The 16,856-nt window shown below is 34.3% G+C and overlaps 1 protein-coding gene across 1 annotated transcript; it reads right to left on the bottom strand.

The window, feature by feature from the left end:
- Positions 1-2,042: 2,042 nt before the first annotated feature.
- LOC109082446 (adenosylhomocysteinase B-like) lies at positions 2,043-15,743 on the bottom strand. Its single transcript, XM_042726511.1, is given in 10 exon segments — positions 2,043-2,471; positions 2,694-2,878; positions 4,004-4,131; positions 6,204-6,291; positions 7,442-7,649; positions 7,829-7,941; positions 10,174-10,326; positions 12,355-12,430; positions 13,664-13,854; positions 15,585-15,743. Coding segments are annotated over 10 exon segments (1,302 nt in total). The 5' UTR covers positions 15,613-15,743; the 3' UTR covers positions 2,043-2,339.
- Positions 15,744-16,856: the final 1,113 nt, after the last annotated feature.

The following is a 16,856-nucleotide window of genomic DNA, read 5'->3' as shown; positions in this document are numbered from 1 at the left end:
TCCAAACACCTCAAATAATTATCGGTCCAACACAGGTAATAAAACACACGCACAGGGTGACACTAAAGGCTCCAGACGCCACAGCTGGTTCACATTGAAAGGAAGCAATGGGTCAGAAAGGAGGAGAGGAAAAAGAAAAACTCAAAAAGATAGGCCCTTGTTATGTCTCTCAGGGGACACTTTGCAGGCGTTTTAGGGGTCCGGTACATCTAATGGCCTACAGACTATTCCTTTACCCCACAAACACTAACTACACCATTTTACAGTTTCCAACTAATAAGGGCCAAATTAGATTGAAGCCATGTGTCTGTATGGCAACTTGAATTACTAAGGCATTGCTTATCTATGGAATAAACCAGTTTGGATTCATTAGTTACTCAGAGACCCAATACTGATTTTATGGATGCAGGCCCGGTCCTGACAGCGGTTCTGCTATTTTTCGTGGCTCCTCTCAGACGCTTTGTGTTGCCGACCGCACATCGTGGCCTCGTTTTTCATCGGGGAGTCATCATTGTCACAAGTCTGTCAGTGAATGCCTGAGCATGATGTTTTTATCAAGGAAACAAGTGGAATGGTTTTAATTTCATATGTTTTGGCTTGTGATTTTACGAATATTTATGGGAAATGTCATAACTCAAATGCTGTGAAGATTCCTGAAATCGCTTCGCATCATTCTGTTCAACATCAGAATGGAGATATTGCAACAATCAAGAACTGCAGAAAGTCTTTGCAGGAGTGTGCGAGATGGTCGGTTCACCCTAAAATTCAAGTTCTGTCATAATTTTCTTGTTCAGTGTCATTGTATTTCTCTACGGGAAGAAAACGAGGTATTTTGAATGTCAGTGGGGTCCAGACAACATTAGGCTCTGATGGCTTTCACTGTGTGGGAACTTCACTTCTTTTTGTATTCCACAGAAAGTCTTAGTCTTAGAAAAACACGAGCATGAGTAAATGTTGACAGTATTGTCATTTTGGGGTGAACTTTAAAAATAAAGAAATACCAGAAGAATGACTTCAGGTTGCCAAGATGACCTGAAATAACAAATTAAGAAACCACATAATTCTGACATTACTTTTCAACAATTATTTAAGAGAATAAACCTGACACGGGAAAAAAAAGTGCGGATTCAACCCAAACCCCTTTTTTCTGAATAAATGGTTGACTCCTATTGTCCATTAGATGACAGATAGAGTTTACATTTACTGAAGTGAATGTGAGCAGTGTTTGTCTATGCATAACCCACAAGTCTCGTTGCTAAAATTGTCTTTAGTACGTTGTCATGTGACTACCAGTATTATTTTAGCATAATTTATAAACAATTATAGTATTTATTAATATCATTAGGAATTTTAGTAACTTTAATTATATACATTTAGAATGTTTTAATAGTTTTTGTGTGCATGTTTATTTCCATTTAATTTTGTCTAGTTCAGTTTTGGTACAAGTAATTATTTTAGTTCAACTTCAGCAAGTTTCAAGGCAATATTTCTAATTGTCATTTAAGTTTTTCCATGTAACATTTTATTGTAGCTTTATTTCAATGAATGAAAATGGTTTAGGGATGCTTACTAGCCCTCAAGTGGAAAAAAACCCTCCCCCAAATCTCTGTAAGATCCCAAGATGAAGCTAGTATAGACATTTTTTTGTCCTTTTCATCAGTTATATTCCTTTGATGAATCATTCACATCTGTAACAAAGCAACTCAAGCTTAATACGCGGGCTTCAAATCCTTAAGCTCATGTATGCGCAATAGCAATATTGATAAATCGCTACTCATTCTCTTAATGCCGTGCTGAAATGAACACCGCATTTATTTCATCAGGTCTTCATGAGTGGATGTAAAAAAACAGGACAAGCTACCAGACCGCTCAAACTCACATCCTGCTAACAGAGAAATTACACTTTTTTTTTTTTTTTCCATAGTTGTCATTATTCTAATGGGTTTACAAAAGTATGCATGGCCAAAACGGGCAAGCCTCGCTCAATTCTAGTTACCTGACGGACTGGAAACGCTTCAAAGTAAGACATGGAAGAACCAAACTGTCCCAGCATGTTCTTTTATTGAGGGGCATCAAATAACTGACCAAATGGAAGAATTTTTTGTGTTGTTTTTTAACATAACCGTATAATGAAACAGGGAATGCAAACGAGACAGTGACAGTGTGCTCACAACTTGATATCAATGCAAAAAGGCGTTGATGAGAGCTCGCAGGCACTCGTGATGAGAGAGAAAGACACGATTAAACACTGTTATAGCCGTAAAGGTAACTGGCACAACTGCCAATGATCGTGTAGTCCATCCTCATCCACAGCTGAAGCTGCGATTGGTCAAAGCTACTTAGTAGCGGTAGTGATCCGCTTTGAAAGGACCGTCGCGGGGCAGACCCAAATATTTGGCTTGCTTCTCTGTCAGTTTAGTCAGTTTGACGCCCAGCTTGTCCAAGTGTGCGGCAGCCACCTCCTCATCCAGCTACACATGCAAAAACACATAATGATTAAAATATATACAGGTCATATATTGTGATAATCATCTGTTAAGCTTCTCTGCTTCGATTTGCATGCAAAACATCTGCATCTTGTTTTTAAGTAAGCTTGCAGTCCTTTTACATCAGAAAATATTCACTGATAATATGTAAATTAGCGGATAATACCACCTGTATCTGCAATAAAAGTTTACATGAAGCTACTGTACCTTCTTTGGCAGGAAGTAAACACCCAGTGGGTATTTGCTGGTGTTGGTCCACAGCTCAATTTGGGCAAGGACCTGGTTGGTGAATGAGTTGCTCATCACAAAGCTCGGATGGCCCATGGCACAGCCCAGGTTCACCAGGCGCCCCTCAGCTAAAACAATGATGTGACGGCCGTCACCAGGCGCCCCTCAGCTAAAACAACATCATGGGTCAGAAAGCAGGGCTGTATAACGGTCAACCTGTATAAAAAGTGTGGAGAGTTAGTCAAAGTCAGATCAGAGTTGACCATCATGGGTCAGAAAGCAGGGCTGTTTGGTGATGAGATATATATATATATATATATATAAAATAAATACATTTTTTTTTAACAATAAATAATTATTATTTTTTTCAGTAAAGTACTTTAATCTTTTCCCTAAAATGCTCAAATCATTAAATATAATTTCTTTATCATTAATAAATGTGACCGTGTATTACAAAACCAGTCTTAAGTCGCTGGGGTATATTTGTAGCAATAGCCAAAAAAAAAAAAAACATTGTATGGGTCATAATTATAGATTTTTTTAATGCCAAAAATCATTAGGATATTAAGTAAGGATCATGTTCCATGAAGATATTTTGTAAATTCCTACCATAAATACATCAAAAATCAATTTTGGATTAGTAATATGCATTGCTAAGAACTTAATTTGGACAACTTTAAAGATTATTTTCTCAGTATTTGGATTTTTATTTTTTTGCACCCTAAGATTCCAGATTTTAAAATTTTCAAAAGTTGCATCTCGGCCAAATATTGTCCTATCCTAACAAACCATACTGTACATCAATAGAAAGTTTATTTATTTAGCTTTCAGATGATGTATAAATCTCATTTTCAAAAAATGTACCCTTATGACTGCTTTTGTGGTCCGGGGGTCACAAATAAAAAACAAAACCATTTATTGAAAAGTAAAAACTTTAAGGTACTCTGATCTTTCTCCTAAAATAATTACTAAATCATTAAAATATTTCATTATATATAATTTGGTAACACTTTATTTTAAGGTGTCCTTGTTACACGTTACATTTGCTTACTATTATATTAACAATAAATTATGCATAATTACATGCAAGTAACCCTAAACCAAACCCTAATCCTAACCCTATCCATATAGTAAGTAGTAAGAACATGTAGTTAATTAATATTACTCAGTACTTAAATGTATAATTGCACTAACAAGGACAACTTAAAGTGTACAATAATTGTAAAAATATTGAAAAGACGTTTGTAGAAGTCCTTGTTTAAAACACGAACCGAACATGCATTAACAACACTCTCATACCTGAGGTTTGATGTTGATTTTCTCCGCTGCATGTTCGTTGAGCCACTTCATGTCAATCTCACAGTCAAAGTGGCCAATGTTGCAGACGATGGAGTCGTCCTTCATCTGCTCAAAGTGTCTGTGAGAGAAAAAATAAAACACATGATGTTTATACTACCTGATAGAGCAAATTACAAAGACCAGCAACATTTCTAGTCAAAGCATTTCAAGATTTCAAAGGCCTGTTCACAAGTAAGTAAAAGCCAAAACAAACCACTACAAGAATAATCTAGAACAACATTCAACCATGTGGTACCAACATTAAATACATTTGTGATGTTTGCCTTACAAACCACCAACCGCAATATTACATTTGACAAGTAATTCGTCCTGCATCTTTTATTTTTCAGCCATCGAATGATGCCTCAAATCATGCGGCTTTTTGAGGAGAGGTGGGCAATTACGTTTCTAAGCAATCAAGGCTGAGGCAAAAATGTAAGTTCAAAATATTTCACCTCAACCATTTCTGGACTGCATTTGCTTAACTGGTGCCAGACAGACATATGCAGATTGCCAGCCTTTAAACATGTCCCATCAAAACTTCCAGAGAATCTAAGACAGTTCGCACATCTGTAGATAATACCAAACAGCAGCTGTGCTCCACTGGCCCCTGCGTGTCCTCATCCCGACCATTTATCACAGAGGCCCACACCCCATCAGAACCCACCAGCCCGCTCACCTCCGCCTCTAACCCTGCGCGCATATGCACACGAAACATGTAGCGGGCTCAAGCCAGATCTCACGCTGTGCGTGTTTGATCGCAGGCCTAGGGGTCCTTCCACCGCACATGAATCTCCCTGCCTGTTACGAGCAGAAACCCCACTTCACCATGTTGAAAGGATTCATTGTTGACTAACTTTCACGCTGTGCTGGATGACATGCTCATATGCAGTTGGCGTACAGTGTGAGAATTCAATTCAGTTTTTTTTAGCAAGATGTCAAACGAGTTAAGCTGTTTGAATTCTGGAGTGTGAACGCCATGAGGGTGTAATCTAAGTAAATATTAATACACTACTTGTTTTTTTTTTTTTTTTTTCAGAAATTAACACTTTCATTCAGCAATGGTGCATTACATTGATCAAAAGGAAAGTTTTTTTTTTTTTTTTTTTTTTTTGAGTCTTGATAACAGAATAAAAAAAAGAAAAAATTTTTCCAAAAAAAAGTAATTGGTAAAACTTTTTTTTTTTTTTTTTTGATAATAAGAAAGAATGATTTCTGTAGAGTCATGTGACACTTGATGCTGAAACTTCAGCTTTGCAACTAGAAGAATAAATGACATTTTAAATAAAACCGTTATCTTAAATTGTACTAATATTTCACAATATTACCGTTTTACTGAATTTTTGATCACATAAATGTAGTCTTGATAACAGACGGTTTAAAAAAAAACATTTTGGAAAAAAAAAAAACATTTGAACAAAAGTAATTGGTAAAACAAGCAAACTATTATCATGTATCAAATAAATACAGCATATATATTTTAGTGCTGTCAAACGATTAATCGCATCCAAAATAAGAAAATATTGCAGAAAAATGTTACGTTTGTATATTAAATAGACTTATAATATAAATTATATGAACATAAATATATACATGTAAATATTTTTTTAAAATATATGCTGTATGTGTGTGTATTTATATATACACATAATAAATATACACCGCACACATATATTAATATAAACAAAAACAGCATGAAAATTTCTTATATATATATATATATATATATATATACTTGATTTCTTACATGTAGAATTGATCAGATCATGAAAAGCAGGCATTTCATACCAGGAGACAAACTAACCCTGAGAGACTAAGGCAAGATAAAGACATTAATGTTGCTAGATGCAGTAAATTTGATTGAGTAATAACCTTTTGTACCATAAATAAATATTTGATTTATTACTTCCCTGTTGAAAGCAAATGTGATCTCATCATTGGGCAAAACGCTGCTGAAATTGCTACAAGACTCGTTCTTGAAATATTTTCCATCTGGTCCATCTTAAAACAACTAAAAGTATTATTACGAAACCAGAATTGAAATCGGAAATAGAATATTCTCAGTTCTCAAGGGGACACAAAATGCAGTACAACACACATTCTAGTTTGACATCTGTTAGTTGGTTCATGTCTGATTAATGCAATACTAACCTGCCAAGGATAATGTCCTCACAGCCAGTGGTTGTCACAAAGATGTTTCCCTCTTTGCAGGCTTCTTCCATGGTGGTCACCTCATAGCCTGTGTAACAAAAGCCAAACACAAGGCAATCAGACACACAAAAATCTACTTTTCTGAAACCTGCCTGGCATGTAGTTACAACAACTTTCCAAATACAGCTCCTTAAAAAATACTGCTGGTGTATAATGGGCTCTTTGTCTCCGGTGTGGAAAATTAGGTTTCTAGAGAAAATATATCAACAACAATAATATATTGAATAATGTAAATATTATACATAATCATTTAAACTAAATAATATATATTGTGTGTGTAAATATGTAAATATATAACATTTATATTACTAGTGAATATATTATCAAATCTATATGCCTACAGCTCTCTCTCTTATTCAGAAATTATTTTAATATGCTGATATGCCAACTTTATAATATACACAGTGTAACAGAGATTACTATTAATACTATTATTACGAATAAAGTAGTAATAAAAAAGTAACACATAAATATACATTTTATATACAAGGGTTAAATATGAAAATAGAGTTTAAAACACCTTTAAATTTTCCATACATTAAAATGTGCCCAGTTTGATTTTATTTTTCGAGTAAAAAAAAAAAAAAAAAAATGACGACATATCATTTTTTACCATGACTTGCAAAAAATAAATAAATAAATAAATAATCAGTGTAACAATAGTTTGTATCCCAATAAATTTTGTCAGGCATATTTAGGACCAGAATCATTCGATGACATTAAAAGACTGATTTAAGGATCACATTACAGCCCCCAAAATACTAATTATTTGTAATTTGAAATCTTAAAATTATCAGTCTTTACTACTTTTCTTTAAACCAATAGATCTTAATCTTAATAATTAAGATTAAGATCTTAATAATTTAAAACATAATAAAGTTAAGTACAATCTCTTTATTCTTTTATTTATTTTAATAAGTATGTGTCAGAATAAGTATGTTGTTTTGTTTTGTACATTAATCTATCAGTTACACTGAATAACGATGGAACATTTCATATTTTATTCCCATATTTTTACATTTTATTTTCACAAAAGCTATCTGAAACATAAAAAAATAGTCACTTTACTAGCATTTAATATGTATATAAAATCACTTTTGTAAATGTAATTTGATGCAGATACCAAAATGGGCATCTCATCTTTGACAAGAAGAAAGGAACACACAAAAAAAACATACCCTCCATAGCCGCCTGCAGAGCGTTGATGGGATCGATCTCGGTGACGATGACTCTGGCACCGAACCCGCGCAGGGCCTGAACGCAGCCCTTCCCCACGTCACCGTAACCGGCCACCACTGCCACCTTCCCAGCAATCATCACATCTGTGGCGCGCTTGATGCCGTCAATCAAAGACTCGCGGCAGCCGTACAGATTGTCAAACTTACTCTGAAGGGAGTGGGAGAAGAAGTTGTTCTCAAATAAATACTTTTATTTACAACAGCCATATAATATTAGAACCATGTATAAAGTGCTCACATTTGTCAACAAGGGTGAACAAAACAGACCATCAAATGATGACAGCGAATAACACCATGTAATGATATTATATGGTATTAAAAGTTTACCTTGGTGACGGAGTCATTGACATTGATGGCAGGAACTTTCAGTTCCCCTTTCTTCAACATCTTGTAGAGGTTGTGAACTCCTGTGGTGGTCTCCTCAGAGACGCCCTTGATTCCTGAGAGAGAAATCACAATTCTGTAAATGTTAAAGGCCCAGAAAATCCTGCTCAGTGCATCTGTCGGGAAGGAATGCTGAACTTACTAGTAAGCCGATAAATATGATTTTTGTGTAGCTTAGTTTGACCCTCACTGGTGTGACTGATGTGACCGAATCAAATCCAAGACATTTCAAGCATCTACTTAAGGAAAGATTAGTGACTGTCAGACATCTTATGACATCTTGCACGGAAAATATACTATATCTTGGAAGCCAAAAGTATTATCATAACTCCATGTGGAAACATTTCTGGCATTAAGCCACACGAAATGAAAATAGGATGAGCAAAGTCACTGCAGGTCTTGATTTTTGTGCAGTTTCACAGAGAAACTGGCTATTAAGTTATTAAGTTTGATTCTGCGTGATGTGTGCCGTGTCCCGTGCATATGCAATGGAAAACATTAAAAATATGAGCCATAAAATGTTAAAACTGGACACAGTAAAAGCAAAGATGTGAATGACTGTTTAGCTTTTATTGTTTAGCTTACATGTCAGGGGCAGTACTTTAAGTAATGAACTTAGTAAATATTAAAATGAAACAAAAATCAATAAATTGTTTTAACAATTACCCTACAAATATTGTGTAGCATCTATTCAGGCCCCCTGCACTTTCTGTGACCAGTACATTTACTGAATGTTATATGACTTCTCTAGTCATTTATGATGACTGAATACCTTTTTTAATACTGTTATAATCACACTCCCAAAGCCAAAGAATAACTAATTAAAAACCATTTTACATATAATAAAACACATGCTAGCGGAAAAAAAAACATTTGGACTAATTTATCTACATTCGCCCGCCATAGGCAGGAGTGGAAGAAAGACACCATGTCAGGCCCTTAGAAACAAGAGGAAGCTTGTAGGGTTTATTTTTCCTCTTCATTACATTGCCATCATGCAGTTTTCATATATAATAAAAGTTTGGAATCAATCAATCAATCAATTTCTCACCAAGGTTGCATTTATTTGATCCCATATACAGTAAAAACAGTATTACTGTGAAATATCATTACACTTTCAAATTACCATTTTCTTAAAGTTGTATCCTTCAAATACAGTGGTATTTTTCATAATGTTGTGGAGATGCCTTCACACGACATCAACACCTCTGTCGAGCTGGGGTTGCACAGTAAGCTATTATCACTGGACCTATTCAAACCGGACAATGGACCGTTCGACCACTGAATCCAGCAGTGTCTGCCATAATATCGAAGTGAGCATCACTGATCATTGTTCTCACTAAAATATTTTCGCATAACATGATACCTTATGTTTTGTTTAAAGATGAATTACTGTGCACCTATAGCACTCCTCGCTGTCATTAAAACAAAGCATGCCACAGGAAAAGTGATCAAGCGCATCCACTATAAATATGTCTAAATTCATATAATTTTTATTTAAATTCTGCATAATGACTTTATGTAATTTCAGTGCTTATCTCCATTAATGAGAGTGGTATATTTAATGTAAATGTTTATATCGAAATGAAAACAGATTTTAAAATTGTTGTTTACTTCATTACTTTTCTCACTCCAGGAAAAAAGAGTTCATACGCATGGACTACTCTAGAATGTCCGTACATATTTACGCCAAGTTTATTTTTTATAAATCCCAATATGTGCGTGGAAAATTGCGTACGCAATTTCTATGCCCATTTTGTGCATACGCAACGTTTATAAATGAGACCCCTGGCCTTTGTGTTACCAGACCAGATTCTTAACCCTACCAAAGGTCAGAGATCAAACAGAGCAGCCTCATAAATCTGACCTATTAAAATTTGACAACATTTATAGCTTTAAACTAACACCACATGATTTCCACTCTCTGTCAAATACAACAACAGATACTTGCCCTTTTCCCTTCAAGGGTAAGTACCATAATCTATGCTTTTCAGTTTTGTAAGACTGCTAATACTATGCTATAACGCTTTCTTTGCTTAGTCAAGAATGGAACGGCTTGATCGCGGATAGGCCTGCCATCTAGTGGCCATTAAACAACAGTACAGTGAAACTGAATGATAAGCATCAGCAGACCAGTAGTACTGTTATTACTAGCCAGGGAAATCCATACAGTGATGGTATTTGGGGCAATGAAATTAAACCGTACTTATACGAGCAGTCTGAATGACTCTTCATGACCTCTGGCTGTTGAGGAAGAGGGTGAGTAGATGACAGAACAAACATTATACCTGCAAGCAGTTTGGGGTATTTCTGGTGCACCAGATTGGTCAGGTCTCCACCATCGTCCAGGATCATGTTGAGAGGCTGACCGTCCTTGAAGTAGATGGTCTGCTCTATGCACCACACATACTCTTCATCGGTCTCTCCCTTCCAGGCATACACTACAATACAGCACAAACAACACACACACATTAGACACAGATATAAATGTGTAACTAGCTGCTACAAATATTACTGAAAAGGATGAACTGGTCACTGGGTTTACAAAGTTTAAGTGGTTATTTTCTTATTTTCAAAGTTACATCTTAACTCATATTAACCTGCCTCACATACCAAAAATAAACATAACATACAGTAATTTTACATTGCAAGTACTAAATGTTACAAGTAAATGCTTCTTTGCCAGAATAAGGTGCAAAGTGGACACCTGCAAGGTGTTGTCAATTGCTGAAAATCTGCTCTTTTCCAAACCACAACAAGCTCTAAATATGTTTGATAGATTACATGTGGCATTATTTTCTAGCTGGTGTAACAGTTAGTTGAGAAACTCTGTTACATAAGAATGGATGCAAGTAACAACCACCTACTGTCATCACTCTAAATTACATTTAGTCATTTAGCAGATGCTTTTATCCAAAGCGACTTACAAATGAGGACAATGGAAGCAATCAAAATTAACAAAAGAGCAAGGAATGAGAACTAACAGAAATTAAATAAAACTAAACAGAAAGAGAGAAACTAAATGAGACTAATAGGTACACATGAAACGCTTTAAAAGCATATTACTTCCAAGTATAGAAAAGTATGGATTAATGCAAAGTTACCCAATCAATTTCAAAGGTTTGGGGGTCAATGATTGTTTTTCAATGATATTTACACCTTTATTCTGCAAGGATACATTAAATTAAACAAGTGACAGTGAAATATTTATTATTTATTCAAATAAATGCTGTTCTTTTGAACTTTCTATTCAAATCATATTGATTTTTTTTTAATAATTTTTTTTTAAAACTGTTTCCAACACTAATAATATGATAAGAATCAGATGAGAAATGTCCCTTGAGCGTCAAATCAGCATTTTATAATGCTTTCTGAAGGATCATGTGAACCCGAAGACTGGAGTAATGATGCTGAAAGTTCAGCTTTACCATCAGAGGAATAAATTATGTTTTAAAATAGAAAAGCTATTTTACATTGCAGTAATATTTTTCAAAATTATTATTTTTTTGGTTAAAATATTTACAGCGTTGGTAAGCATTAGACTTTTTAAAAACAAAACCTTACTGACCTCAAATGTTTGTGCATGTTATTCATGCTACTGTCACTGAGATATCAGATAATACTGTGCCATTCATAAATATTTGAATATTTGTAAATCAATACAAAGTTTGCAATAACACTAATTCAAATATATAAGCTGCATCTGCAATTTAGTCTCAAAACCCCAACGTATAAACTATTATTATAATATTCTAATCTAACTAATAACTAATATATGACTCTGTTCAACAACCTAGTGAGCAAGTAAGCAGCATTTTAATGCATCATAGTCATGCTCCCGATTACAAAACACTTTCAGCATAATTATGCTGCTAACTAAACCCCTTCTTAAGGCCAAGTTCTTAGGCAGCACTGCATTTAGGCTTATCCTTTGTAGAGAAGGCAATCTCATAATGCACCGTGATCAGTGATAAACAAATCCATCCAAGAATATATTTAGAGTTCATTCTATTCTTAAAAGTACTGCTAAACAATTTAATCTAATAAAACCAGACTGTTTTATTATAATATAATACCTGTGTATTTTTATGCTTTCGGGAGCATATCAAGTTGCTGCCTAAGAAGAGACTCAAAATAGGCATTTTACATGTGAAACCGGGCTAAAAATCTTTTTTTAACACTAAAAATTATTCAGCTTGTATCCCTTAAATGAAAATTTTAGTGCTTAAAAACAGCATGGGCAAGCTGTAATGATGACGTTGATAGAGTTATCTTTGCCTGCGTGCTCTTGTATGTTAGTCCTTCAAAAATGTTGAGTCGAATCTAAAGAATAAACCCATCTGTGCTGATTCTAGGTTTACCCAGCATGGAGCACATGCTTTAAGCTGGATGTTCTCCTTCTCTAGATTTGATTACGCAGCTTTAGAGCAAACAGTGGGCAGTCGGTCTAGCACACCAGCACCTGTTACCTGGAATGCCAGATTTAGCAATAGCTGCTGCTGCGTGATCCTGGGTGGAGAAGATGTTACAGCTGGACCACTGGACCTGGAGCACACACAGATCAAGGAGAAGGAATGAGAGCACATTCATACATCAGCTTCATGACTTCTTGGATAAAATATGTCAATAGGGGATAAGAAGAGCAATGTATTTCAGTCAGACATCAGGTTCAGGCATGTAGGAGTAGGAAAAAAAAGGTGAAGAAACTGTACTGTTCCTTTCCAAACAAAGTACTGTGGCAATACCATGATAAAATGAATGAATCGTTTTGTAATAATACTAATAATAACATTGTATTTATATACCATGGTATTTACATTTCAAAGAATACCATGGCATACACAGGGTCGGTAAGATTTTTTAAAAATGTTTTTAAAGAAATCTCTAATGCTCACCAAGGATGTATTTTTTAAATCCAAAATATGGTAAATATTGTAAAATATTAGTATATTATTTCCTATTGTAATACATCTTAAAATTAGTGCTGTCAAATGATTAATCGCATCTAAAATAAATGTTTTTATTTACATAATATGTGTGTGTGTGTTCTGTGTATATTTACTATGTACTGTATATATACAGACACACACATACGGCATATTTTTGAAAATATTTACATGTAAATATTTATATTCATATAAATTATATATAAATGTATTTAATATACACATATTTTTTTCTTAAATATACATGCATGCGTGTGTATTTATATATGCATAATAAATATACACAGTACACACACATACATTATGTAAACAAAAACTTTTATTTTGGATGCAATTAATCGTTTGACAGCACTACTTAAAATGTAATTTATTCTTGTGATAGAAAAGCTGAATTTTCAGCATCATTACTCCAGTCTTCAGCATCACATGATCCTTCAGAAATCAATCTAATATTGTGATCTGTTGAACAAGAAACACTTCTTATGATTATCAATGTTGAAAACAGTTGTGCTCCTTCATATTTTCTTTTTTTCTCAGGATCCTTTGATGAATAGAAAGTTAAAAACAGAAATACTTTGCAACATTACAAATGATTTTACTATCACTTTTGATGAATTGAATGCATCCTTACTGAATAAAAGTTTTAACTTATTACAACAATAAAAAGAAACCATATTTTTTTATTGTTTATGAGTTTTAGTTTTTTATTATTATAAAAATAAAAAGTATTTTTATTTTTATTTTTAAGTTTTAATAGGGGAAATAGAACTATTACTAACGTCAATTTAATTGTTTTTATTAGTTTTGTGTTTGCAAATAATATTTCTTAAACATAACTATTTCTTAAATGGTTTTGCGTTTGCATCCTCACGGTCTGTAGAGTCATGTGCAAGCAGCCTGCGATGCGAGCGCCCTTCAGGGGTTTGGTCTGGCCGTAGAGCTCCCTCATCTTCATCAGACCCGGCATCTCATTCTCAGCTATGTCAATGGCTTTACGTCCCCACTCAGCCAGGCTGATATCAGCTGGACAGAGAGAAAATGACAACAGATCATGCATAAAACAAATGCTAAATTCAGGAAACTGAAAGAATGATTGAATTAAATAGTCAAACTAGGACAGATTATGTAAACTTTCACTAATGCATTTGAAAGCAGAGTTAAATAGTAACAACAAATCCCATTATGACATGCAAGTTAAAGTGGTCTTTAAAGTGTCAGTCCCATATTTGGACATCTAGAATAGGAATTCAACAGATGACACCCAAAACCACATACCTAAGATGTTTTGAACTGGTTGAGGAGATGGTGCTTGGTTTCATATGCACACTTAACAACCGATAGGCAACTCAAAAGATATCCCTTTTCTCATTCTGCACCGATTATATTTCACTACAAGGGTTATTACCATTTTAGACATTAGTATTTGTTTAGTTTCATATGAAGATGCTGTTTTAGCAAAGTCAATTTCCAAGATTTTCTTATTCCGGTTTCTTCCAGGTTTTCCATTGACCATGGAGACCTTGTAAGATGCCTTCAGAATGGGCTACTAATAAACACGAGTGCAGTACTGGTGCACTTTGACATTTCATTCACTGATTTTGAAAAACTGAACTCTGGTCTCTTAAGACTAGGGAGCAAAGTCCAGATGGATTTACTATTGAATTACTTGAGCCTTATCTGCACAGAGAACATCAGAGAAGTTTGCTGAAAAACAAAAACAGACGCTGCGAATGCTTGAGAGGCAGAAACATTAATCTTTGTTCAGAAGGAACCGTTCTTTTGAACTGGACCTTTTCAATGAATCGATTGAACTGATTCACAAAACCCTTTGGAGTGAACCGAGGGTTTCATTGATACCAACCGGAAATATGTGTTTATGACTTTTATGACGATTATAAGCATGCAAACGAAACGCAGTATTTTTTTTTACCGTGCATATACTTTGTAGTCAGTAACGTTAGATAAATTAATTAATTAGCCCGTAAATTAAGTTTAACATAGTTTAATTTATATGCAAATCACATTTAAAAATCACCCTAAATGACTATGTTCTAAGTGAGATCACAAAATTACTAAAACAGATAGTGGAAAAACCCAATCAAACGTTTTCGTTGAAGTGTCAGGGTCCACGTGATTACGTAGAGCAGCTGAGCCGTTCATGCTGTTCAAAAGAACCGATTCGCAAAAATGAATGACTACGAACAACGCAAAGTCGCGGCGCGTGTGACTACTGCATTATGGGAAATGTAGTCCAGCAGTGCAGGAAATCTCATAACAGGGAGATTCTACAGTGCACGCAAAAAAACTACAACTTCCAAACTTTCTTCTTCACGTCTTCCGAATGGAACCACGCTAGCTTGTTTGACAGGTGTTAGATATAAAATCATATAAAATACTTCCTGAGCAAGCACAAAATGGCTATAATAACAAACTAGACTAAACTGGTGATTTTATGGGGTGGGATTGCAATAGTGCGTCTCGTGCAAGGCAGCGCTGACAATGACGCCTCTACTGCCATGTGATACATAAGCACTAGCAAGAGCTGCAACAATTCATGCTCGACCAAAAATACAACTCAGGACCTTTTTGCAGACAACCGTACGCTTTATCGTGAGTCTATAAGAGAGCTTATTGGAAATCACCAGAGTTGAATAAGCTAATTAGCACTGGCGCCAAAAACACGATTGTATGATTTTGTGCAGAACAGCATCGAGCACGATCCGAAGTCAATAATCAAATAAACGTATACTAACCAACTTTGAATGGAAGTTTCTCTGACATTTTGCTGTGTTGTCGTTAGGTAAGCCTGATATGGGTTGGTCTTGAGCCCGGCTGTGGACCTGAGTGAGTGAAGAAGGAGGTAACTTTTTATGTGAACTTGAATATAAGTGTGTACAAACCGGTTGTTGTAATATTCATGAGATCATGCAGCGTCTCGTTTCTCATTGGCCGAAGTATGCCCCGCCTTGTCGCTCTAAATAAACCATCGTGTTCATTTGCTCCTACGATAGCCAATGAGAATCCACGGTGGTTTAAGGCGTATAATATCATTTGGAATGTGGAGATCTTGATTAATACAAGTTTCAACAGGCTTTTGTGTTTTACCATTATTTAACATCATGAGGACTGATCTAAGCTGGTGGGAAGAAAAATGCATTTTAGATTTTTTATTTTTATTTTAATAGAGATTTTACTAAAACAAATAAAAATAAATAATTAAATTTATATATATATATGTATATATATATATATAATATATATATATATATATATATATATATATATATATATATATATATATATATATATATATATATATATATATGTATATATTATATGTATATATAAATATATAGGCATATATATATATATATATATTGTTTTTTGTACAATCCCTATAAATTAGAGGCATTGTGAACCGTTTCAGCTGAACAGAGGTTATTTTGGGTTATTTGATAACACTAGGGCCCCCTGTATAAAGTCCATTCAATGTCCTGAAAATATGCCCCATGTTTATCCCCATATCTGAAATTGTCTGGTTTGTGTGATGAAATTAAACCTGAAAGGCTGAAGATTTACATATCGTTTACATATTTACTAAACACTCTGTAAATCATAAAATTATTAAATGTTCAATAGTTGGTATGAAGTCAGAATTGTGCAACTGACTGATCTGAATTTAAATGTTGAGGTAGATTATTACTAAGACTTACTACGTTTGGGGTCGGTAAGATTTGTTAATGCTTTTGAAAGTCTCATGCTCTCCAGCACTACATATATTTGTTCAAAAATACAGTAGTAATATTGTGAAATAATATTTTAAATTTCATATTTCAAAATTCGGAATCGTAAAATGTTTTAAAATGTTTTTGAAAGTAGTTTATGCTCACCAAGGCTGCATTTATTTGACCCAATATACAGTAAAAACAGTTATATTGTGAAATATTATTATAAATTAAAACAGCTATTTTAAAAAAAAATATATTTTGCTTCAGTGTATTTTAAAACGTAATTTATTCCTGTGA

This window comes from Cyprinus carpio, chromosome B6 (genome assembly GCF_018340385.1).
Source record: "Cyprinus carpio isolate SPL01 chromosome B6, ASM1834038v1, whole genome shotgun sequence".
Taxonomy (NCBI): Eukaryota; Metazoa; Chordata; class Actinopteri; order Cypriniformes; family Cyprinidae; genus Cyprinus; species Cyprinus carpio.
The sequence above is the reverse complement of the archived record's forward strand: the minus strand, read 5'-3'. Positions and strand labels throughout refer to the sequence as shown.